We start from the raw sequence: 25944 nt of genomic DNA on the forward strand, positions 1-25944 counted from the left end.
ATGGCCCTGCAGTGGATGAAATGTGATGCAGTGCTGTATAGGGTGTCCCTCCATGTGTGAGAATGAGGAGCTGTCCTAATGGATAGCCTTCCACCTTACAACTGGGTAAACTTACTGTGCTCCACTATGAAATGCAGTTTCCCATACATGTGAGAACAGTATTTCACCATGAATGGCGTATCTACTTGTGTGTGGGTGTGTGTGCGCGTGCGCAGGAGGGCTTGGGGAGTCGCACGTTATGCAGTTGGTGCCATTTTTATTTTTTGCCCCTGTCCTTCCAACAGTCTGAGTCCGCCACTGCATAATGGAAAGACATTTGTAATAATCTTAAATCAAAGGCGGCCAAATCTATCAGATAAGGTGCAAGTCATATTAAATCCGCCAGATGGCGCTGTCATGTTAGACAAGATTCAGTCACGTTTAAATCTCGATTTTTAACATTTCACCAAAATTTGAAAATAGCTAATTTTATCACTTGCGTTACACGTAATTTTATTTCACGGTTACCGTATGCATTGTGAAGTTCCCGTATTAACTGCAAGTGCAGTATTATTGTCTTGCAGCTTTAATCTTCAACGAGTGATTTTCAAGAGAGGTTAATACCAATTCTGGTAGATCGTGTGGTTCTAAAATTAGATGCTTTAATTTGATCGATTAATATGAAACATAGCAAGAAGAATAACACAAGAGCAACGTTTATCTTACATACATTGATGACGAAACTAACAGGGCCTATCAACAGGAAATTATTCTTCCACTGTTACCAATAACCCTGCCCAACAGTCTTACACTTTATCCAAGCGCAAGTTAATTTCTTAATTCAAGAACTACGCCTGTGGAATCATGTTTTGAGTATAATTAATATCCAACAGTTACAGGGTTGCCAACTTCGATCAGCTGGCTGGCGAGAGATTTTCAAGACAAGTCTATACACGCATGTACATGTATGTAAAAGTTTCATTACTTTGTATGTAGGGTTTGCAAAGTATCCCAACGCTTTTGATATAGCTAATTTTAGGTTCATAATGGAATAATATTGATTTGCTGTAAGATTTCCTGCGTGAGCTTTAGAGTTTGAACGCGTGAGTGTCACGCCAGATATGTGAAAGTTGGCAGCCCGGCAGTTACTCAACTGTGTTCTTCAGTTTCGTAAAAGAGGGGAAAAACAGAAACTTGGCAAATCGAAAGAATGTGAAACATCCCATCGAAAGTAAATTAAAACCAATAAAGAAATTAAAACCAATAAAGACGGCCGGAGACGATTCGTCGTGTCCTTTGATCATCGGCACATCTCAGCGATTCCATTAAGTTTTCATACCTTCCCGGAACTCGGCACGAGGCTCTTCCTTAGCGCCGCGCGTTTTGCTGGCGCTGTGACGTAACGAGGAGTGGCGCGAGACATCTGGGAGTAGCGGAGCAGAAACGGACCCGACGATTTGTGCGCTGAAGTCGCCCTCCGGAGCCACATGCGACGTGTGCTGAACGGACTGCTGCTTTCCGTGCAGGTAGGCCTTAGCAAACCCCTCCTCTACGGCCGGAGCGTCGCTCCCAAACGAAGTGAAAGCGCCCGAATTGGTGCTGTGCTGACTTCATTACAAATACCTGGAAAATATTCGAGGTGGAGGATCCGACCTGGAAGGTAAGCAGCGAGATAGTGTAGTTTCATTTCTTTAATAGTGAAACACAAAGACTATTACTGCCATGAAGTTAATATAGTTACCTCAAACAAATAATTTAGAAATTATTAGACAGTCTGCAGATCGGACTGGTTTCCCCAGTGATTAAAATCCTGAATGTTTCCTGCAAATTTCAAACGAATTGTGAAGAGTTTGCGGCATGCGCACCACATTGTCCGTGGTTACTCTTTAGTTAGGGAGTAAACTTATTTGGAAAAGCTGAACGCTTTAAACAGGGTTTGAAGTGGGGAAAGCAGCTGCTGGTACCCCCTTGTTATTCAGTACCAGGAAATATTGAAGAAAACATAGAGGTGCTGCTACTGCGTACCGGCGAGAACCGGGCACTTAAAGCAGTGGTTTTTCGCATAAACTTAACAGTATCTTAATCATTCATCCATTTTCTGTAACCGCTTGTCCAATTCAGGGTCACCTCTTACATTTGTGCAGCGTAGTCCACAGTATGAATTGCAATTTTAAAACATTTGCAGATATCTTTTATGTGCCAGCTACATAGGGCTTTCGGAAACTTTGCTGTATAAGCAAACAAAACGTACGAAAAAATGGCGTTGATAAAGATTAAAATACTTAAACGTTAAAGCGTTTATTAAAAACGTACGCCGTTGCTTTTGAATTTGTTTTACTGTGGTACCGAATAATTTATTGACATACGAAGTATTTCATTCGATTACAGACTTTTTCACATTCCGGTAGCTTATGTGATATTATGGAACGGGGTATTTCCTTTAGAAGACATAAATACTAAACTTAACGGCTCGTAACGCGCCAGCAAAAATGCAGTATTACCTACATTTTTTTTAACTGAACGGAATAATTACTGAATTCATTATATATGCGTCGGATATCATGTTAGTACTTGATCGTTTTTTATTTTTTGTTTCATTACCAGTCATATTGACATAGGATTTAATCATTCTTTCTGCGACGTCTTTCACTTTCAACTCGTGCTGTTGTACCATCGTGGTGGAAATTACGGTTTCAGCCATGAGACTTTATTTTGTTGCATTGAGCTGGTATGAACTACTTTGTGCTTTATTCATCAATGTATTTTGTGGGAGACCACTCTCGCCATGAAGTTTTTCTAAGAAAAACTTCTCGATGATCACAAATTCAAAATTGCTGCTATATCATTTGAGACATTGCAGTATATCTGCTATCCATTGGTGTAAAATGACTGGGTTGTTCTGTCGTATTTACATTCACCTAGACGATAGAAATGGGCAGGGAGCGAACATATACATTGTGCTTTCAAAGCAGATGATGTCATAGCCTCCTGTAAGTCACATGGGTATTTAGAAGATTTATATGTGGTGTGTGTGTGTGAGAGATATATATATGTGCTTGATGTGTTTTGACTTGGCCTTATGCTGACCTTTGTAGCTGTGGGAAGGTCATGTTTAGAATAGTGTTTTATCCTATTGACTGTCACTGTGTGACTGAACTGTGACCTATACCTTTATGACTGTATAGCTTTATTGGCCTTCAATAGTAACCAACAAAGCGCTTGACAGCATCTGGTAATGCCACCCACTGTGAGTTTTTCCTATCAGTACTATATTTGTCATTTCCTTTTTTCTATAATGAGGTTCTGGCTGAAAGCGCTAATTTATTATCATGTTTCCATGATAAAAACAGTTGTTGACATGCTTGGTGCCAGCAGCTGGATTTTTTTCTGTTAGGCCACAGAAACACCTGCGTAAAAACCTAGTGGAAGAAGCTGTAGAAGTGGTTTCACGCACAGCTGTTGGCATCTGGGCCTTTCACTTAAAAGTGACAGGAGCCAGGGGCGCATACGTCAAACACATTGTACGCCCGAGTGCTGGTCTGTGCAGCCGAACATTAGTTTTGAAGGCATTTAATGTGGTGTCGCTGATTCCAAAGCAGAAATATAATTTTCAGGTCCTGGCAGTCCAGCGATAATCCTTTCTACCAGAACTTGTGAGCACTTAACAGAATGAAATTAAGTTCATTCTCTTGGGCCGTAATTGTTCTTCTTGCTCAGAATAGAAGTGCGAAAACCTAGGTCTTATGTCATCTTAAACCTCATAATTGTGATTAGTGATTATAAGCTCTCTAACTGTGCCGCACCATCAATCAATTGATGACAGAAATACAAGCAATTAATATAATTAACAACATGTTAGGCTTTTGATGAACGGTAAGATCATTCACCCATTAGAGCCCATGCTTGCTTGCTGCCCTGTTCTTTGACTCAAACATTTCCCGCTCGTTAGTCCCCAGGCGCCAAGTCCCGACATGCCTGTTGGCTTTACTGCTCTAACACAACTCCCTATGTCTAGGTTATTTATTTAACGATTTGGATTTATGAACTACTCATAAATGCTCTCAGATCTATTTCGCATAATTTTTTTTTACACTTGGAAAGGGGATGGCAAAAGAATTTGACACCTAAACCAAAAGAGTATGTAGTGTTAGTATTCACCCAGATCACGAGTGACAAGCTTGTACTGCATGCACAGGGGGTGGGTGATTGATACAAGTCCATACATGCACTGAGCTGCATTTCAATTCCCCATTGGTCATTTTTGTCCTCTTGCCTACGCATATGCAAGTGCGTGGTTCGTGGTAATAACTTTTGCACGGCAGCTGAAAGAAACTCCTTCCTGTGATCTCCTGCTGTGGCCATGGGCAAATCCAGTTCCCGTTTGGACGTTGCTGAAATGCTGTTTAGCCAATCAGCAGGCTGCAGGTGTGCTTGAATAGACGCGTGGTAAAGTGTAGTGTATGAATGAGTATTGTGAGATGTGAGTGAACAAGTACTGAGTGAACCTCTGTCTTCTTTATATGACTATTTGGCTTTAAGAAGTAGCTCCGAAGAGCCTTAAATATACATACTTAATATGCACACAACTTGCAAATGTAATTGTTTGGACATGTTCTCTTGCATGTTCTTTTTCTCTTATTTCCCATTTGAGTTTAATCATGCATTCATCCTGCAAAGGCTAATGCCTACATTTTCTTTTCTTGTTTAATGCATTTTGCATTTAGCTAAAAGGGAAGGAAAACTGCAGAAATTGCACGACTTGGTTAATGAAGTAACACCTAAAGGAAATTATGCAATAGTAGCCTGTTTCTATTTTTATCGACTACACATCTGTTGATTGCATGTTCAGCCGTGTGGTTGTGGGTCAGAAGTGTCTTTGATAATGTGAAATGCATGGGGGAATAGCTACATTTGAGATGGGCAGCTTCTGCAGTACTGGTTAAAGACACAGGAAATGATTAACCGAATAGCAGTCATTGCAGAAATAGTGACGCCCTGTTGTATGCTGAATTTTAAGGGGGTATACAAGGGTTACCTTTGTATTCACTACATTTTGTTTCATTGATCAAATAAGAGTTAAAACTTTTCAATTAATGCACCGGTAAATTTGTTTATAAAAGGGAGCTTCATCCATCCATCCGTTTTCTGTAATCACCTTGTCCTATTCATGGTCACGGGCTTCCGGAGCCTATGAGCACAAGGCAGGGAATAACCCATAATGGGCGTCAACCCATCGCGGGGGGCGCTTTTATCATTTTTCTAATTTTGAATTCCAGTTAGTGACATTAATAACTGTGTAGAATTTTAGGGGCCATTCGTTAGTGTAGCGGAAAAAAAATGCAGACCACTGGGATTTTTTTTTTGTTTGTTTTTGATTCTCAAATTTATAATGGTGTAAAACGAGTTTTAGTGGATAGACCAGGGTGTAAAGCCAGCTATTGCTAGCTTAGTTATTAAAGTTATTTTGTCTTAAGAAGAACACAATCCTATGTAGTGCCACCTAAATGCTTCCTTTGATAGACTCAAATCCTTTTATATCTTATTTTTTTTAACCCTAATATACACCAAGCTTCTCACACTACCAGGAACCAAACACTACAGACACTGCACTGAAACTTGTCTCCTCGACCTCTTCTTTGGTCCCCAAGCAAGAAATGTATTAGATATGAATAATCAAAAAACTTTCTTCTGTTTTACTTTATAAGGAATTAAACACTATGTTCGTTTTCAGTAAATGAGGCCCTGTTGAGTAAAGCTGTGCTCTGCTTGTTTTAAACCACAGTCTTAATAGCCTTTTTTGGTCCAAGAATCGGATACGAAGGTCTCCTTTCTCTGAGAATTATTAAAATGCTAAATTATTAATATCAGCTATGTCATTGCTGGTATCCTGTCCAGGGTGCACCTTAGCCCTGTGCAGCCTGGGCCGAGCTGCAGGCACCCAGGACCCTGACCAGGATGAGCATTTGAAATATGGATGGATGGATGGATTGCAGGCAGTGTCACTGTCTGGCTTCTTGTTCTTGCTAGCTAAAACGACCACAGTCTTCACGTTACGTTGAGAAGTCATTACTACAGAAGCAGGTGCCCAGCACTTATCAAACATAGCAGTGAACCTCTAGGCGAGTAAGATGCCAAAACCTAGAAAACTACATTCCTACCATTCCTGGCTGGATGCAGGAATAAAGAATGGGTCTTCTATATTATAATGTAGCTGTGTAGTGCATTACCAGCCTATCGAAAGAAGCCTGATTTGGTCTGCTTCTTCTGTCCTGAAAGATGAGTGTCTGTTTTGAAGTGTCGTGTCCACAGTCTGTGATGTGTAAACTCATTGTTGTGCGGGTAATGGAGAGCTTGCCTCAACAGGAGCAGACAGTCATAGGGCTTTGGGTGTGTCAAGTTAATATCCTGAATTCGGTATGAAGAGGATAAGCTGCTTTGTGTGATGTTTCAGGTGTCAGTAAGTTAATAATATTGTAACATTCACCGATTTCAATGGCACTGAAAACTAAGTACAGCTTAACGCAACAAAGGAACTTTATTGGCAAAACACACTCAGTCGCATTGCGCAGTAGGATACCTGCCAAGCTCTACTGCCCTGCTAGCACATTTACCAACAGCGTGTTTAACTTTTACCCCCCAAAAAAAACTATTTACCTATGCTGCATTACTAGAAGCATCAGAGAGACAAGAGAAATACAGCAAAACATGAAAATAAGTGTCTGATACGTATACTTGCGTTAAATAATGTTATGCTTTATGTTCCTAGTATGCTTTTCTCTGACCAGCAAGTTGCAGCCATATAGCGAAAGGATCACTGCAATATGATTTGTTAAAAAGCGTGTCTAAAAGGTGGTGGGCTGTGGGCTTTGCTATAATGGGAAAGGTGCATGACAGGCCTTCTCAGGACACATGGTGGCAGCAAATAACAGAACTGGATGTGGATCTCCTACCTTCCAGTGAAATTCCAGTGTTCAGATAAGAACAGTGACGTCTCAATGTTTACATTTCGATTGCCAGTGAAATGAGGTTAAGGCCCCCCTTTTGCAGACGATCGTTATAAAATATAATATCAGAATCTGGGATCAGTATCATGGGTAAATGTCAAGGCCAGCACAATCATCATGGTGATTTAGATACTTTGAAAAACCACCAGAAATGGGAAAAGATTTTAATCTTGGTGGATTTCTGCTTTTTACTGATCTGCTTTCCGGTTAGCATGTAGAATAAAGCAGGAAGAACAGTCTAATCTGCTCCTTGAACACATAATCTTTTGTCCGCTGATGACGCTGTGGGAAGCCCCAACAAGTTCTCAGAACTGTTTTTGGACCATACTTAAAAATCCCTTTCCGTTTGGTTATAATGAATGCAGACACCCAAGTTCCTGTGAAAAATCCAACCATTGCATTACAGGGTTTTTTTTTTTGTTTTGACCAACTTGGTAAGAAGTTTTTTTTTTTTTTCTTTTCTTTCAGACTGAGCTAGTAATTCAAAGATCAACCATATTTGGACAATATGAGTCTGCTATTTGATATCTAATAGGTGGCTGTATAAGAAGACTCTGAGTTTGAGGTTGGTTTTTCTGTCTTCCATTATAGGAAAGTAAAGTTATCACGTAGACCCTGAAGAATAATGCATATAGGTTAGACTGTGGCTAAGATGGTCACGTATTTCCATACTTGTTACTCCATTAGGCTGTGAACCCGTAAGAGCCCTTGAAATTCTATAATATGGAAGTGCCTCTGGAGAATATTGGTGCCCTCATCCTCACCAATGACTTATTTTCCGCCAGACAGATGGACTTTGCTGGTGTCATCTTTCCTCAGGTCGGGCATTTCAAAAGCTGTAAGGAAGACCTCTTATTGATCTGTAACAGCTCTGACGATCGCTCGGAAACCTAGAGTGCGTAATGGATCCCGGAGCAGGAGAACCATTCTGCCTGTTTTATTCGTTATCTTAAAAAGTTGGGCAGTTATGACTCAAGCTACTCAACTGGTAGAGACGTACCTGGGAACGATCTAAAAGCTTGTAAATGGAAGATTAGGTTGGCTGATTGCATTTGTGGTTTTATTGCGAACGTTTGCAGTCCCGCTAACTACTTCGTTTTGCCAGATTGAATTTATGTATTTTTGATAATGTTGCTTTTAAAGTCTTGACGGTATATTATTGTGTCACAACAGCACTTTCCAAGCATGACAGCTGTATGTTGGTAACGTACTCTGTGCCTCACTTTGGATGAAAGCGTCTGCTAAATAAAGGTAAATGTTCTGTTTGGTTGTGGTAACACCGGGTGTCTCTTTGCAGTAGCACGTTCTTTGCTGTAGCACTGATTCTAAGGTGTCACTGTGGTACCGAGCAGTACTGGATCCATGGGCCATGTTTATGCCATTTCTGGGTTATAAGCTGGACGCTGGCAGAGCATTTATATTATCTGTGCAGCATTTGCCTGATACCAGGTTTTTCCCATTTTCTGAAGTTGTGAAGGTGTTTGGTCCGGTTAAGTGTCCATCTGAGTCATGCAGCTGTCACTGGTCCCTCCTCAGTGACTCAGTGATGGACGCATAGCCACAAAAAAAAAATCCACAATGGCGCCATAATTGATGTAGCTGTAATAATGAGTGGAGTATTCAGTTTCCCCAAATGCAAAGCACATGAGGTGGATGGGCAATTAACCGTAGGCTGCATTCAATTTGGCTTTGCCAGGAATAAGTAAAGTCAGTCAATATAAGAGCAACATTTACTTGTGGTGTTGTGGAAAGAACGATGCAGCAGTAAATTATTTGGATATATTTAAGAGATTAATTGTCATTTGTTGTTATTTAGCGCCCGGGGAGCAGTGCATGGGGCCGGTACCTTGTTGGTCGGGGATTTGAACCAGCAGCATTTCAGTCACAAGCATGCTTTCCTAACCATTAGGCCATCACTGAACCAAAATGTGTCTTCTGTATTTACCCACGTGTGACACAGCAGAAAGCAGCTATTATTTAGTGGCCGGAGAGCAGTCTGTAGGGGTTCAGGGTGCCTCAGTGGTACCTTGCTGGATAGGGAGTCGAACCAGCAACCTAACGATCACAAGCATGCTTCCCTAACTGGTCCATCACTACCCCAACAATGAATGATATCGCTTGAACAATAGAGAATATTGCAATTCCTGCATTGCTTCGGTAGTCTTTAGAAGCATTATGTTCATCTTCTACATGGTGTAACTTCTGTTTAGTGATGCTCAAATAAGGAAATATCTGGCCAATACCAATAGTTGTTATTATTATTATTATTATTATTATTATTATTTTGAAAATTGACTCCGATTGTTCCGATACCGATTGTTTGGGAAGTAATTTCAAGTAAATTATAATTAAAGGGATCCTCTACCAAAATAGATAAAAAAAAATAAGTAAATTACGTTCCAAAAATAAGAAAAAAAGTTCTTTCTGGTAAGAGAACACCAACTCCTTAAGGTTAGCAATCAGATTATTGTATTGTATTTTGGTAGATCTTCATCATGAGATTTTAGTTTTCTATTTAGTATGTGGGTGTGCAAAGCAATATGGGTCAGCATTTTCAAGGGAATTACTCACCCTCAAAGTTTGAAGATATCAAGGATGAGTACCTTTCCAAAAGTCACTCGCAATTTTAAGCATTTTCCGTCCTTTTTATAACGTAGCACGGTGAGGGTGTTTATGGCTTAAGAGGCTTAGATTCCGCTGAGACTCCTCTCTCTCTTCAGCAGAGAGTGGGTACGGCAGGATGGCATCGCATGGTTACGGTCACTCTAACACCCGTCTGCAGAGCAAGAAACCACCCAGCCTGAAGATCGCCATCCCACCTCCGGATGTCAACGACGGGGCCTACTCTGCCTGCCAGGTGTGTGGTGCCATCTTCTTACGACTCCCCCGACCCCAGCACGCCATCTTGGCCATATCTCCACAGTGCACCACCTGATGCTGTTTCCCACATGTCTTCACTCTGCTTGCTGGAAGAGCTAACAGTCCGGGGCTAGAGTAGGGGTGCTTTTCCACTGCACTAGGTTCTTTGGGGCGGGACTTCCAAATGTGTTTATTGTCAATCTTGTTCTGCAAATAAACCTAGTTATGCATAGTTATGGACTCAAAAATCAATAAAGTAAAAATAAAGTTATTATAATTGATGCATGGACAAATGAAGAGCTTTAATGGTGATCTGGTCAGAATAACAGATCCAGTGATGGATGGCTGGATAAAAAGGGTTTTGTTGGTTTTGTTTAATATATTAGGGCTGTATGATATTGGAACGTTTTCAAATAATCTATATTTTCTGCAATGAATGGTACGATATTTATAACATGAAAAAGTAAATTTATTTAGAAATTAAACCCATCTAGGAATGACTTGAACAGCAAGGATGAAAATGATTATAATTGGCTCAGAGCGCACAAGCTGAACTCATGCAAAAACTTTAAAAAACATATACTAGATAATCTTGAAAAGGAACATTAAAATTGCAAAGCTTATGTTTTGTTTCCTATGACGGGTTAAAAATGTTCCAAAACTTAAATCTCCCCGCCTGTACTTTGTCTGGACAGTAAGAAATAGCCAGTCAACCCAGCTGACTATCATGGTCATAGCTATGTGAGAATTTCATGCGCACAACATGTGATGTTGGTAGTAATTTCACACATCACCCAGCCCTATTCTATAGCCATTTTTAAAATTCAATATAAAATAATACAAAAATGTGATGTCATTCAGCGTCAGTAGAAGTTTTAATGTGGAAAATCAACACAAGAAGTACCATACTTTTTGAGGTACCAGAAGTATGGTATCTGGTGCAGTGGAGAAGTGAGTTAAGACCATTTTATAGTGTTGGTTAAGGCTGACTCATAGGCTACAACGTAGGGTACACGGCTATGCAGCTACCTACAGTGTAGATTCCATTCACCTTAACTGTGTCGGCCCTGCCTAGCCTCTCCTACAGCAGTATATTTGACACCTTATTCCCATCGTGGGCGTAAATAAACGTTTGTATAGCACCGAAAAGCTGGCGCTTGGCCAAACGTTTCCCTGTCATCTGAAGCTCCGGTGATTATTGCACATGCGTGATGCATTTTCGATATATCACCCAGCCCTATTTGGTAAGCAAATTTAGTAGTATGCCTAAAATATTAATAAGATGGGTGTTGTGATGTCCATAAGTTAATAATCTGTATAAATTCGGCGTATCAAATTCGGTACGTGCCCCTTTTTTTTTTTTGTTAAATCATGGAGACGATAAGCACTGATGTGGCCGTGAAGAAAAGGACAACCTACTAATGATTACTAATGTTTTAGGGTTACTAGTCCGCTTAGCAAATTGTGGGCATAAGTAAACTACCGAAAAACCAGCATCTGGATAAACGTTTGTCGTCATCTAAAGCCCTGGTGATTATTGCTCATGTGCCATTTGCATGTCATGCAGCCCCAGTAATGAGCTGGATCAGACTAATCAACCATCTAGTGACTACAAAAAAAAAGAGATCTTCAGCAGCTAGCGTTTTTTCCATGACACAGTGAGGTTAACCCTCAGTGAGTTGGGTAGCGTCTAGTGCCAGCTGCCTCAACGTGCTCATCCTGATTAAGGATGGAATAAGCTGACATCACCCACCTCGCTGCGTAAGAAACAGTCAAGAGCCACCAAATGTCACAGCTGGGTGCTGCACTGAGAGAGGGCGCCACCTCTTGGCTCGAAGGAGTAAAACATTTTGTTTGCCTGAATGCAGTGTATGCCTGAATGTCATTCAAACTGACCTTTATAATTTAACCCTTTGGCTGACCTGAGGCTAAATCAACAAACATGCTGCTGTTTAAAGTCCCGCCCCAAAATCTGTTTTTATTATTTTTTGTTTGCTTGTTTAAATAATGATTTGTTTGACAGTGTTGTGTAATGATAGTGTTGAGTTTCAGCAGGATATGAAGTGTATAATGGATAAGATCCTTAAGCTCTAACTGAAAAACAAAAACCAAAGTGGCTGGACCCACTGGCTCGACAACAGTGTGAAGGCACTGCACCTGATCAGGGGAAAACTGCCTCCCAGATCCATCCCGCTGATCCTGTATGGCTTTAATGTGTAATCCGTCCAGTGGGGGGCACTTGGATTCAGCTCACTGATGTCTCTGCTAGAGATGTAACAGCATACAAAATTCATGGTTCAGTACAAACCTCGGTTTTGGCGTCACAGTTAAGTGTAATTTTGGGATAGCAGGAAAAATGGGATTTGTTATGAAATTATATATCATGAAAACCGCAAACAGCATTTGGAACAGCTTTAAACCAAAGGCAGTGTGTCCATGGAGACCTAGGAGATGCTTCTTTGTGCACTTTATTTAACATTTTATTTTTACAATTCGAAATATAACATTGTAACATCCATCCATCCATTTTCCAAACCGCTTATCCTACTGGGTCGCGGGGGGTCCAGAGCCTATCCCGGAAGCAATGGGCACGAGGCAGGGAACAACCCAGGATAGGGGGCCAGCCCATCGCAGGGCACACTCACACACCATTCACTCACACATGCACACCTATGGGCAATTTCGCAACTCCAATTAGCCTCAGCATGTTTTTGGACTGTGGGGGGAAACCGGAGTACCTGGAGGAAACCCCACGACGACATGGGGAGAACATGCAAACTCCGCACACATGTGACCCAGGCGGAGACTTGAACCCGGGTCCCAGAGGTGTGAGGCGACAGTGCTAACCACTGCACCACCATGCTGCCCCCAACATTGTAACAGTCATAGTGAATTAAATCCCGTCTAAATCATGTGTTCTACCGAGTATGGTTACATATAGCGATGCATCAATAAGTGCTGCTATAGATGTTTAGCCTTATAATGTTATATATATGTATAATATTTAGCCTGGTCTGAATTTCCTTAAAGTGCATTAAATGCCACTAGGAAACGTTCTGGTTTTGTCTCCGATGAATTAGCGCATTGGATGCGTTTCCACCAACATATGGGAGTTTAGCATAGCAGCCAACAGAGGGTCTAGGTCTTATCTACTTTTTCTCCAAAATGGTCCCAAACTGCCAATTTTATGTCAGACTGTAACTGGCATTATCTGTTACCAACTCGGCCAACTCACATGTGGACATTAGTATTATGCCTCAGTTGGCTAGAATCAGCAGATACCAATGCCGAGGTCTGAATTCCTTCTGTGTGGGCAAAAAGTACCCCGAGCTGCTATTTGATTGGCCTTTGCTACCATTCTTCTTGGTTTCTCACTGTCAATTGGCCATGTGTGTCACTGAAGGTTTTTCTTTCTCTCTCTTTCTTTCTTTCTCCGTCTAGCCCTTGAGCTCTGACCTGGGTGTCCAGTCTGAAGATGGCACGGTGGTGGGGGGTGCGAGGCCGGCCTTTGAGAGGCAGACCTCCCTCTCCCAGAGCATCCGCAGGTGAGCAGCTGCTCTTCCCCTTGGAGAGATGCTCATGAGATATTTACAGCTATGGCTTAACGCCTAATTTATATACACTAGCCAAGACTTTGGTGATTAGATATCTGGGGTCAAAACAAACTGCCACCATTACTTACTATGTACTTTTATAATGTTTCTGCAAGTGTTCCAAACTGCGTTTTGCAATGTCTATACTTCGATGTCAAATTACAAACTTCACATAAATGTGACACATTTGCAATCATTTATTTATTTATAATTTATTTGCCATGAATTAAGTTTATGATATTGAATGAAATGTGTGACCATGCCCCAGTCAGTGAATGTGTTCTCTACCCCTAGACCCCAGAGGATTAACTGTACAGTCATTTCAGCTGTCAAATGAGTTGTGTTATATGACTGATGTTGGATATCTGCGGGGGGGGGCTGGTTGGCACCGCCTGCTGCGTCAGGGCCTCTTAGTGCTGATCCCCCAGACCATTGACCCAGATCTCGCAGACTGTCTCTAACGGGGATGTGTGAGCTGCCCTGAGAGATGGATCATCTCCGGGGTATTTCATCACTGGAGATCAGTAGAACAAAAATAGGACAGAAACAGGAAAGCTTTAGGTAGGCAGAACTCGTATAGGGTGAGTGATGTGTGTGCGAAGTTGCTGACATGTCCCCGGACGGGGGGTGGTCTTGCAGGGGCACGGCGCAGTGGTTCGGTGTTGGGGACGACTGCGAGAGCAAGCACATGCAGTGGCGGCGCAAGAGCATGCAGCACTGCAGCCAGCGTTACGGCAGACTGAAGGCGCAGTACCGCGAGCACGAGGCACCCAGCCTGGACCAGGGCTTGGAGTCGCCAGGCGCCTACAGAATGCCCAAGGTGTGGGGGGGGGGGCATCCTGGGGGGGACGGATGGGTAGATGAATTGGATGGGTAATGGGTGGATGGAGGGAGGGAATAACTTGAATGGGTTATGAACTCAGGTAGGCAGAACTCGTATAGGGTAAGTGATGTCTCTTATGTCCCATGGCCCCTTTAAGATAGTGGACCCTCTGGCCCGGGGTCGGCCATTCCGTTACCCCGATGAGCCGGACCGGCCGCGGACGCCTCACATGACCCCCATGCCGCTGACCCCGGGCATGAGCTCGCTCTGCTCCTTCTCCAGCCAGCGCTCCGGCTACGCCCGCCCGCCGCGCCGCAAAAGGGAGTCTGTGGCCCGCATGAGCATCCGCGCCGCGTCCAACCTTCTCAAGGTGGGTCCCTTACCGCCAGCCAGGCTGCCTCCTGGGGCCGCAGGTCTGACAGCTCTGCCGCTCGCCACAGGGCCGCCCCGTGATGCTGACCTCCCAGGCCAGCCGCACCATTCCCCGCCGCAGCTTCGCCCAGCACAGCTGGTTGGAAGAGGACACCGTGGACACAGCCGATACCTCAGACTCTGTGTTCTTCAGCAAGGCAAGCGCCCCCCACTGGCCCCGCCCCCTCTTGACCCCACCCCTTCTTGACCGCATAGCCTTAATCCCTGCCAGCTGCACAGGGGCAGCACTGATTCCCCAGGATAATTAAGAGCAGATGCCAGCTGGCTATTTTAATGCTGCACGTGGTATCTACTGATCATGTGAAGAGATCAGGTGTTCCTTCTGTGGCTTCCATGAGCTTTAGACTGTCAGGGAGCCATGTGTGGAGTACAGCTGCCTTCTGTAACCTGTTTCCCTTCCCTAATCCCCCCCCACCCCTTGGGGAAGCAGGTCGATGCCCATGGCGAGGCGTACTCCATTCCCGATGACGTGTTCGAGTCCCCGCCTCTGTCGGCCACCTGCAGCGGCCACCAGCAGCCGCACTTCGAGGAGCCGACCCTCAAGGAGGCGGAGCCTTCTGTAAAATTGTGAGTCCCCGCCCCCCCGGCCTCGTTGTGACTTGCGTATCCCTTGCCCCTCACATTTGCGTCTCCCCCAGCCCCCTGTCGATCAAGAAGGACCTGGGCCCGCGGCTGCCCGGAAAGCCCCGCGCCCAGCGTGGCCAGCGCATCGCCTCGCGTGTCAAGCACTTCGCCTTCGACCGGCACAAGCGGCAGTATGGCATGGGCGTGGTGGGCAAGTGGCTGAACCGGCATTATCGGCGCAGCATCAGCAGCCAGGTGCAGAAGCAGCTGGACGACTTCCACAGTCACAGGTGGGGAGGCTGCAGTTGCCGCGTCTCCCGCATGCTTACGGAGCCTGGTCATCACCGTGTCCCTGGCTCTTCCCGCCCTGAACAGGCCATACTTCACCTACTGGATCACGTGCGTGCACATCGTCATCACCCTCTTGACCGTCGGCACCTACGGCTTCGCCCCTGTCGGCTTCGCCCAGCATTCAACTTCTCAGTTGGTGAGTTCCCCTCACCCCCAAGTGGCCAATTTGAGGTACAACGGGCATAGTGTGCTCTTATCCGATTGGTTGAGATTAGTCACCTGGGCGGTTTACAGGAAGTGTGTTGCTTCGAAAAGAATAGTAATGCTTTATGCAATATCACTAGGAAATTGTGTGGTTTTTGTGTCCTGCATGTTGGTCTCTGAGATGTGTATAAACACACACACACATGCAGGCGCGAGTGAGGTTTGCGGTCACAGGGTTCGCTCAGTGGCACCATCGCTCTGCTGGTCTCGGGATCAGAATGTGCTAACCAGCAGAGCCACTTCGTCCCATGGAAACCTCACTGGGTTTGGTTTTGGCACTCAACAGTTTGCTGTGGTTTATAACCTGTTAGTTCAGCACCTTTGCCATTACTCTCGCACATCCACCGTGAGTTGTTTTTGTATTTCCGAAAGACCTGCATCTCCTGTGCTGAGTCACCATCGTTGTGGCCTCTCTCAGGTGCTCCGAAACAAGGGTGTCTACGAGAGCGTGAAATATACCCAGCAGGAGAACTTCTGGATCGGGCCCAGCTCAGTGAGTGACTGCACTCGTACCTGCTGGGTGTCGACGGCAGCCTCATGTCATGTCGGTCCTTGCTCCCCTTGCTTATGCTGGTCTTCTGACCTTGTCAGTTGACAGTGCTTCAGTTAGCTGTTGCTGGCAGTCTGCCCCCTCTGTCTCCTAGGAAGATCTCATCCACCTTGGGGCGAAGTTCTCCCCCTGCATTCGACAGGATGAGCAGATTTCCAAGCTGATCCAGCAAGCCAAGGATTTGGAGAGGGAGTCAGGCTGCTGTGTGCAAAATGACAACTCGGGCTGTGTGCAGACACTGAAGACGGACTGCTCGGTACGCAGCAAATCTTAAAGACAAATTTGCCATGAGGGCACTAAGTACAGATCCGTGTCCAGCCTTGTGGGGTGACAGGTTTGTAGTTATGAGGAAAAACCTGCTAAAGTCAAAGTGATGAGGTTTGCCTCTCGGGGTTTAGTATTTTCAGTGTAGTTTCTTCGTACCCATAGTGCGCCCTCTGCAGGCAGAGTGTGTGGATAGAACGTTTTCTCTTTGTGATGTGTTGATGCAGGAGACACTGGCCACCTTTATAAAATGGAATGCGGAGGATTTGGACATAATGCGCTCGTCTGGCTCTGTGTGTAGCCAGGACCCGAGGTACTGGCTCTTTTTTCTTAACCTTGTTTTTTTTTTACGTTGCAGTGAATTCTTGAGCATGCTTATTGTATTTTCTTTTTCCTGCCTTCCAGGACCTGTGAGGAGCCTGCCTCAGCGGCGCCCCACAACTGGCCCGATGACATTTCCAAGTGGCCGGTGAGTTCCCATCGTGCCGCGACTCCCATCAGCGTGGCCTGCAACGGCGGCAGAAGCCGGTCTCCAGCTGAAGCGGCTGCTACCGTCCCGGGTCTGTCGACGCCCCCCGGAGAATGCTGGGAAAACCTTCCGTCTCTGTTTTCAGATCTGCACTTTTCCACGCAAGTGGAACCACACTGGGTACAGGCACATGGACTGCAGCATAAAGGGGAGACCTTGCTGTATCGGGACCAAGGGCAGGTAAGATTGGTGACAGAGAACTTTGCCCGTAAGGTATTCGCTGATCAAACCTAACCAATAATGTATCCCAGCTCTGCAACAAACCTGCTGTGCCGTTGGGTGTGGCGATGATATTTTAAATTGCATCATTCCTGGTGGTAGTATTATTAGTGTAATGGTAATAATGTTGCATCAAAAATGCTGCTTGTGTTTGTGCTAGGTGTGAGATTACGACGCGGGAATACTGCACGTTCATGCATGGTTACTTCCACGAGGAGGCCACTCTCTGCTCTCAGGTGACAGCTCGGTGCCCTCCTGGGCTCAGATCGGCATGGCAGACGGGCGCAGTGGTAGGCGGGGGTTCTGGGGCCCAGTATGGCGTGGTGGTCCTGGCAGATTAACAGGAAAAGCTGTTAAACAATGAGGCCACGGGACCCGGATAACAGACTGAGCCAGTGGCTGGTTTTATATCTGACCTGCATTTCCCTCACAGGTGCACTGCTTAGACGACGTCTGTGGCCTCCTACCGTTCCTCAATCCGGACGTCCCTGACCAGTTCTACCGACTATGGCTCTCGCTGTTCCTCCACGCCGGGTGAGTCCGCACCCCCCGGGTCCCATTTCCTGCCCGCGCAGGACCATCACCCCAACCTACTGACCTGGCGGCCATCCGTGCAGGCTGCTGCACTGCCTGGTCTCCGTGGTGTTCCAGATGACCGTGCTGAGGGACCTGGAGAAGCTGGCTGGCTGGGTGCGCATCTCCATCATCTACATCTTCAGCGGCATCACGGGCAACCTGGGCAGTGCCCTCTTCGTGCCGTACCGGGCGGAGGTACACGAGCCTTCGCCACTGCGCCTTCCCTTCCTCCTCCCTGCTCCTCCCTCCCTTCTTTGGCTCCTACTTTCTGATGCTCTCCCCACAAACTGGCCTTCATGGCAGTTTTGTCCATAAAGTGCTGTATTTGGTTAAACACCTAGATTTGTGGCCTGAAGTTGGCAGGATCTGATTCCAGGAACGATACATCTTCACTGGAGTAGAGGACTGGAGTGGATCCCATAATTATCTAGAGCAAAACGCAGTGGCAGCACCATTCATACCAACAGACATTGTGCTGCAAGTGAAGTGTGTCTTCTGCTATTAGATCCCTGGGGTGCTCAATTGACATTTCCTATGCGTGTAAGTTTTCAGGAGGCTGGTGGGGGGGGGGGGGGGGGGGGGGAAGTGTACCCCTCTCTCAGCCACCTGATAAACAGCTTAGGTGTTTATGGTAAGAGCTTCATGGGATTACTGGACATGACCACGTCTGGAGGGTAAGCGCCCTGGCCGCGTCTGACCTCTCTCAGCCCTGCCGGCTGTTCGCACCGTGACTCCTACGGCTTGCCGGCGAGTTTGCCCTGCGATCCCGCCGACGGCGTGGTGAAGCATCTCCTGTGGCGGCCTGTTCGGGGTTAAGTGTGGCCGTTCGCTGATGCGGAGGAGCCTGCTGTTTGGCTGCTGGATGCGCTGATGCCGTTCCTCTGTGCGGTTTTCATAAGGAACAATTCTCACGATTTCCGTTAATGATGCACAGCTGGAGGAAGCGGGCGGCGTGCAGGGGTGCCTCGGTGGGGCACATAACGTCATGTGTCATTTTATAAAATACTCGGGCCCTTCGAGGTTCATAAACACTTTCGTTCTTGGGATTCTTGCGTATAATTATATAATTAATCAGCATTTACAACTTTTAAATGTGTGATAAGTAGCATGTCTGTCCCTGGCTGTCTGTGTTATAGAATGAGCATGTTTTTGTCCTCACACTTTGACCTGAGCAAGGCTCGTTCCTACAGGGAGGGAACTTGTTTCCCCCTCGGCACTGACCCCCAGTTGAAAGCGGTAAAAGTGGAAATTCTGGTGGCATTCTTCTGTCCGTGTAAATATGGTATTCCCGGAATGAAAAGGGTTTACCAACTTGCGCAGTTGTGTTTGGGAACGCAGTGCTTTTGTCGAGCAGTCGAGCCCAGCCACTGTTCCAGGGAATCTGTCCCTGGGTTGCTGATGGCGAGGAGGGATCGGGGTTCAGCCGCTGCAGTGGCTGAATGTGGGCACCTGCCTGGGAGAAAGTGGCCTTACAAAATAATCACTGCCCTGGCATCGTCTCATTAAAAATGACCCAGAAAAGCCAGCCCTCCCAGTACCTGGCAGCTCGTGGGCTCATTAAATACACTTGTCAGCCGTTTGAAAGGGGAGCTGCCCGGTGAGCGATTGGCACAGTGTGGTACCGTTTCTCAGCTGAAGTGAATGTCTCGTGCTCTGCGGCCGCTCTTCACGTGTCGTCTTGCTGCCGTCGCCACGCTCGCACCTGGGAAAGTGAATAATGCCACTAAGCCGGGAATTTGCCGCGTATCGGTCCACGTGCTGATGGAACGTCGGCTTAATCCTCTTGCGCGGCGGATTACTGGCATCTGCCGAGTGTGTTCACCTGCTGAGGCAGCAGCGTCTAATTTCGGAGCGGCAGAAGTGAGGCGAGATCGTCAGGATCCCTCGCTTTCGGCCTCAAAATAAAAAGAATACTGAGGACACGCTGGCCTTGTTTCGGATCAGTGACCCGCGAGCCGCAGTGCCGGTTGTTCTGTGGCCTTTAATGGCATCCGGCAGGCCCCCGCTGGCATACAACCTCCGGAGCGGTTTAAGCGGAGTGCCGGGCACGCTGTGTGGTGGGGTTAGGGCTTCCTGGGGAATTAGATGGATCGCCCTAATTGGCACACGCCACCTAAGCAGCCTCCTTCAGCGGCTGCCCTGTCAGCGGACCGGGGGCCGCTGAATCCCCAGCTGGCCTCTGCGGGGGGGGGGGGTCCTGTTCTGTCACGGGGGAATGAATGTCAAGTGGTGCCTGATCTGAACAGTGTCATACTGTGCAAATGAAAAAGAAACGCAATAAATCCATTAAGCAGAATGAGCTCTCTATCCATAAGCAGGGCTTGACTGACCATCCGGCATGCCAGGCGTACCTGGGCTGACACAATTTATCGTGCAGGATCCCCCCTCCCTCACCAATCTGCAAAATTTTATTCTGGAGGACCGAGGCTGTCACGCCCTGCCTGTAAGGCCTAGAATTGAATAATATCCCTGTTTTGGAGGCTGGAATTATGCTATATAAAACTGTTAGTTACGTTCTAGATGCTGTTGATGATATCCTTCGTGAAGTGATTGCACACGTGGTACCTGAAGCTGGAATTGGCTGACCGTGGGTTTTAACACATGGCACCTTCAGTTATTGCCGTGCTGCTCACAAGGGCAAAGCATTCGGGATTCTGGTTGGTGCAAGTGGCCTCTATTGATCTATGAGCGTGGGTGCCTAGAGGCATTTGGACACCTGTACGTGAGCGGATCACTACTGGAAACAAGTCAGAGGTCCAGCTGAAGCACTTTGCATGCTGACGCTTTTGGTTTGATAAAATAGCCTGATTACCCGTATGTATGCAAAGAGTAATGGATGCCATGTAATCCTTCCTTGTTAAAATGGGTCTTATCTCGTTGTTTAATTTAAAACCACTTTGAATAATGGGAAGATTATCTAATTAGTCTCTAACTTAATTATTACCAGGACGTCTGTTCCGAGTTCCTTTCCTTTGAAACTCATTCTTTAATTTCTGCAAAATAGATGAGAATTTTAAATGCGGTTCTCACATTTTTATTCATATATCCTGCAGTCTGGTCTGCCCTTGAAAAGTCATCAATTAAGTTCTAATTGTTAAATTTGTATATGTTTTGATTGGTAGCAGTTGGCGGGCATTAGGCTTCGTGAGTTCCTTGAACAATCTGTGTGAATAATCTGTCTTTAAAGTGATAGAGCAAGAATGGAACAGTAAACTGCGGCGTGTGATGTGGGAATGGGGGTTTATATTGGGAAATGTGCAGACAAGTGTAGCAACCTTGTCGGATTAAGTGAGGGATAAACAGTACCGAGCCCAAAGACGCTATGGGATCAGTTCAGGTCTGTAACCGGAGTAGTACAGGGCCAGTCAGTAAAGGAACCTCCATCTGTGCAATGTTTGGGAATTAGCAACGGGTGCAGCGAGGGGGTGGTCTCACTGACATCACCCCATCCCTGTGGCCCCCATGCCCCCTTTAGTCTCGCAAAGAACTTATCGTATTTTGCTGAAATTCCCATAAAAATTAATACACACATGCCTGAAAAATCAGCGCAATAAAAAGTATGTATGTACTTGTGCGTGGAAGATGCTACTGCTTCACAAGACAGACTTGCATCCCATGCTGACCAGGTAGACTGACAATCTCAAGGCATATCACCCAAATAGCACTAGAAGGGATAGTATGCAATTTTAAACGCCACAAATAGCCTAATGTGACCCTTACTAGTGAAAAAAAAATTAATAAGCACTATGTCTTAGATTTTAAAAGGGCAGGAGTGCAGCTATAGGGATATAGAATTTGAATGATAGCAGAAATGTATTGGTGCGCTGAATTTAAAAAAATACTGCACAGCTTTCAATAAAATAATATTAAACAAAACAAGTCAATTGACAGTGAGGGATACGCACAGTGGGCTGATGCAAGGAGCAGAGAAACACTGCCATCCGAGATTGGATAAATTCTAGTTTTGTCCAGGGATTTGCATTCAAAGCCAGCCTGAGGTTCTGAAAGTGTGTAGCGCTCGGTACACCCTGTGCGTGATGAAAAGTTTGGAATGAACTTTTGAAAGCACTTCAGCAAACTGTTGTGGGGGAGGAGCTGGTGGCCTGTAGATGCTTCTCTTCGAGCTGCAGAGGAGCTTTTCCATTAAGGGATCCTCAGGATGCTCTAAGCACAACATATCAGTGCTGCCCAGAGTCCCACAGCAGGCTGCTGAGGTCTGCTCGCCACGCTTTGCTGTGTCACGCGGGATGAGCAACGTGCCTTGCGCCCACTCCAGTCAAAATGGAGAGGCATCATTCTGCATCCAGTGACGTATGGCTCAATTAAGGGGCTTTAGCAGGAGTCAAGTAGTATCAAGATTCCCAGAGGATCAATACTTAATTATAATTTATCCATTTCAGACCCAGTCTGTCTAGTAAGACTAACCTCCCACATACTGTAATCTTAGTAATGTACAGTTATTCATTAATACTGATTGATTTATAATCCAGCTATTCACTGGCGATGGTGGTGTGGAGTATCACCTGTAAAAAAAGCTTGTTGGATTCCCCAGCCTTGTACTGCACCAGCAGCCTGATCACAGTAAATGGATATAAAAAACCCTGTTGGACTGGACGTTGTATGTCTTTGTGGTTCCTGTGCAAAGAAGCCAATTGAATGCTTGTTGTGAAAATGGGACGTAATAACTTCCTTAAGTGATTGGGATTGAATGGTGACACTAGTTTTTACATTATCGTTGATATGCTAAGCAGTTGTCATTGGTTTGATGAACATCCCTTCATCAGCGATTAGATGGAGGCGTACTCACCATCTTATGTGACCCTGCAGGCCTCTGTCTTGTTAGCACTGCTCTGGGTGGGTAAGCGTTCTCTAAGAGTGGGGGCTCCGACCTGTTTGCCAGCCCCGGCATGTGTCTCGTGCGGCAGGTGTCTGCGCTGGGTGACTCTGGGCTGCAGCATGTTCCTCGTGAAGGGGGGGGTGTCCAGGGCCCCTTCCTCTCCTATCCTGGTGGAGATTACATCCTCTCAGATTAGCCATCTGTCCAGGCTGCCCACAGCACCCCTGACGTCAGTATAATCAGGTTGGTGTGGGTGACGCTGCTGAAATGGCTAGTTGAACCAACCTTGCTAATGGTTTAACTGTATTCTCTTAGTAAAGAAATAGTACTGTCATTTAAGGAGAACTGAGCATGCAAGAATGGGACATTTTTAAAGGTCAGCTCTTTAGATTGTGCATTATAACCAAACTGCCAATTATCTGAGAAACATTAAGTGCCAAGATCATTTATCAACCATATAATAAATCAATTTGCATTTTGATTTTATAGTCCATTAAAACAGATTTTCAGTCATACACTCTGCTTATGTCAGTGTGGTATTCTACTGGCTTCCGTTATATCCCAGCATAATTACGATGGATGTTTGGCTTATTAATTTCTCAGGGGCCGGATTTAATGTTTTTTGGCATACAGTGGTGATGGATCCTTGCTGTACGAGAGAGAAGTGTGGCAGTTCAAATAATCTGGTGACCAGAGATGAGACTAGTGTATAATTCTTTCAGCCTGTCTCTGAGTGTTAAAGGACCTGCTAGATGCCATGGCACCTTGTAGAACATTGAATCGTGAGGTCATATCATCTCTCTTCCTGCCTGTATGTGCATGTGCTGTTCCACATGGAAATCCCAGCTCTAAGAGGCTTGAACACAAAAAAAATGCCTCGCGTCACATGTTACTCTAATTTCTTTCAAGCTTGACACATGATAGAGATGAGAACTCTGCAGGTACGCTATATTGTTTGCTAGGCGTCATTGCCCCTGTCCTTCACACTTCTGCTCCTTCCTGAAGCATGTGTAGATTCTCACATCCTGCTCCTACAGACGCAGTACAGTCTCTGAGCTTTTCCTGTTTTACAGGTGGGACCAGCTGGCTCCCAGTTTGGGCTCCTGGCCTGCCTGTTTGTGGAGCTCTTCCAGGGATGGCAGATGCTGGAAAAGCCATGGAAGGCCTTCTTGAAGCTCCTGGGAATCGTGCTCTTTCTGTTCCTGTGCGGCATGCTACCGTGGATTGACAACATCGCCCACATCTTTGGCTTCCTCAGTGGCCTGCTGCTGTCCTTTGCTTTCCTGCCCTACGTCACCTTTGGCACCTTCGACAAGTACCGCAAGTGGGTGCTCATTGTCGTGTCGCTGCTGGTCTACGTGGGTCTGCTCTCCTCCCTGGTGGTCTGGTTCTACATCTACCCCATCCACTGGACTTGGCTAGAGCATCTCACCTGTCTGCCCTTCACCAGCAAGTTCTGTGAGAAGTATGACATTGACCACGTTCTGCATTAGTGCCCATCAGGAGATTTCACATTGACCAGCTTCCCTTGAGAATGAATTCGGAGGAAAGACAATCTTAGGGGGAAAAAAAAAAACTAAAGTTTGCAGGTGGTTGCATTTGATTACGCTGAAATGTTTACGCTGCAGCCCGAAACTCTGTGATTATAGCACTAAAGGAGAAACTCAACAGTAAACAGGGTACAAGCACTGGTAATGCTCAGTGAACACGGAAAGGCAGTTTCTGGGATGAGCACCGTTTGTGGAACAATAGAAGATGATGCACATAATTTTTAAACTTCCAAAGAGACTGAATTGTGAATGACACTCGGACCAAGGTTCTGTTATTTTCTTAACCCCCCCCAACACTGAAATTTTTCTAACACTAAATATAATTTCTGATTCTTTTTGTGTTTTTCCGTCATTGTGAGGTACTTCTGCGAAAAAACTAACTAGCTCCAAACTGTTTTATCAGATTTTTTCCTGTGGGGCATCGCAGTGGCTTGGGGGGTGGTGCCGTTACCCGGAGCCTTCAGGCTTAGGTGTTTGAATCCTGCCTCTGCTCTGTTTGTATGGGGTCTGCATGTTCTTCCTGTGTGAGACGGCTTTCCTCTTGCGGTCCAATGCCATGTGATCAAGCTAATTGCCATCTTTAAGCTGCCTGGCAATGGGCTGGCATCCCATCTAGGGTACACTATTGTGCCCTGCGCTGCCTTGACTAGCCTCCAATAATTTTATTTTTTAAGACAACTGAAGTGGTAGCACACGATAAAACAAACACATCCACTGCCTTTCCTATCAAGATTCAAGCGCTGAATTAAAAACTAGCAGTCCTCCTTAAACCATCCAGAAACCATAGGAGACTCCATCTGTATGGTGTCGGTAAATGATTTCAGGACCTCTACTGTGAAGATTTTATGTAGTGTGAGGAGCATGTAAGCCAAGTATGAGTCAGCGAGCAGTCCTGTGACTTTTGCCTTGTTCGTCTCCGTTTCGGCTGCCTGCTCTGCTAAGGAAAATGGAAGTAGGCAGCGGATGAAGGGACTAAATGTAAGCCAATTTTTCTAAACTGTGGAGTCGCAATGTTAAAATCCCCGCTATACTACACGTTATTTGGTACTCGCTGCCACGTATTTGGATGTACATGTGGTTGGGGAACAGACTAAGTCCCAACAGGAGTGACCAGTGGTAGATTCTGTGTGGTCAGTGTATTTTCTCATAGGAGTTTGGTACATACTACATGTATGTATAATTTTTAACCAGAAGGTGCTACTTTGTTACTCCCCCAGACTATGCTGTTGTTTGTCCTCATTTGAGAAACACCCTCCTTACTTGATTATGACTCGGCTGAAGTACCCAATGCAAGAGTGCAGTTAAACAGTACTGATGGGGATGAAGCAGAACTTATACAGCATTATTTATTTAAAGAGAGCTCCTGTTTCTCCACTGAGACACTGAATTTTATATTTTATATTTTCTCAGTTTTATATATATGTATAAAAACAAGACTTTATAATTAATAAACATTTAAAAATAACCTACGGCTGTTTTCTATGTCTTCCAACACCACTGCTTTACTAATTAACTCGGGATTCCTTCCTTTGCTTGTTAAATTTAATGCACAGCGCAGAAATACAGACTGTTTAGTGGCCTTTAGGCAGAATATGTGACTCAAGATGATT

General features: G+C 45.4%; 1 protein-coding gene across 4 annotated transcripts; it reads left to right on the plus strand.

Moving 5' to 3' along the window:
- The first annotated feature begins 814 nt into the window (after positions 1-814).
- LOC125742030 (inactive rhomboid protein 2-like) lies at positions 815-25799 on the plus strand. 4 transcript variants are annotated; one of them, XM_049013616.1, is made up of 18 exons: positions 815-1639; positions 9707-9840; positions 13284-13387; positions 14075-14255; positions 14416-14628; positions 14699-14827; positions 15121-15257; positions 15329-15544; positions 15630-15741; positions 16228-16302; positions 16454-16615; positions 16851-16936; positions 17029-17092; positions 17238-17332; positions 17532-17607; positions 17805-17905; positions 17989-18142; positions 23858-25799. In XM_049013616.1, exons 2-18 carry the CDS (start codon positions 9724-9726, stop codon positions 24275-24277), a joined length of 2442 nt encoding a protein of 813 aa, XP_048869573.1. In that variant the 5' UTR covers positions 815-1639; positions 9707-9723; the 3' UTR covers positions 24278-25799. The 4 variants fall into 4 exon arrangements, with proteins under 4 accessions (XP_048869573.1, XP_048869574.1, XP_048869572.1 ...); XM_049013617.1 differs by having other exon boundaries at positions 815-1505; XM_049013615.1 differs by having other exon boundaries at positions 816-1639; positions 9704-9840.
- Positions 25800-25944: the final 145 nt, after the last annotated feature.

This window comes from Brienomyrus brachyistius, chromosome 5, assembly GCF_023856365.1.
Source record: "Brienomyrus brachyistius isolate T26 chromosome 5, BBRACH_0.4, whole genome shotgun sequence".
Lineage (NCBI taxonomy): Eukaryota > Metazoa > Chordata > Actinopteri > Osteoglossiformes > Mormyridae > Brienomyrus > Brienomyrus brachyistius.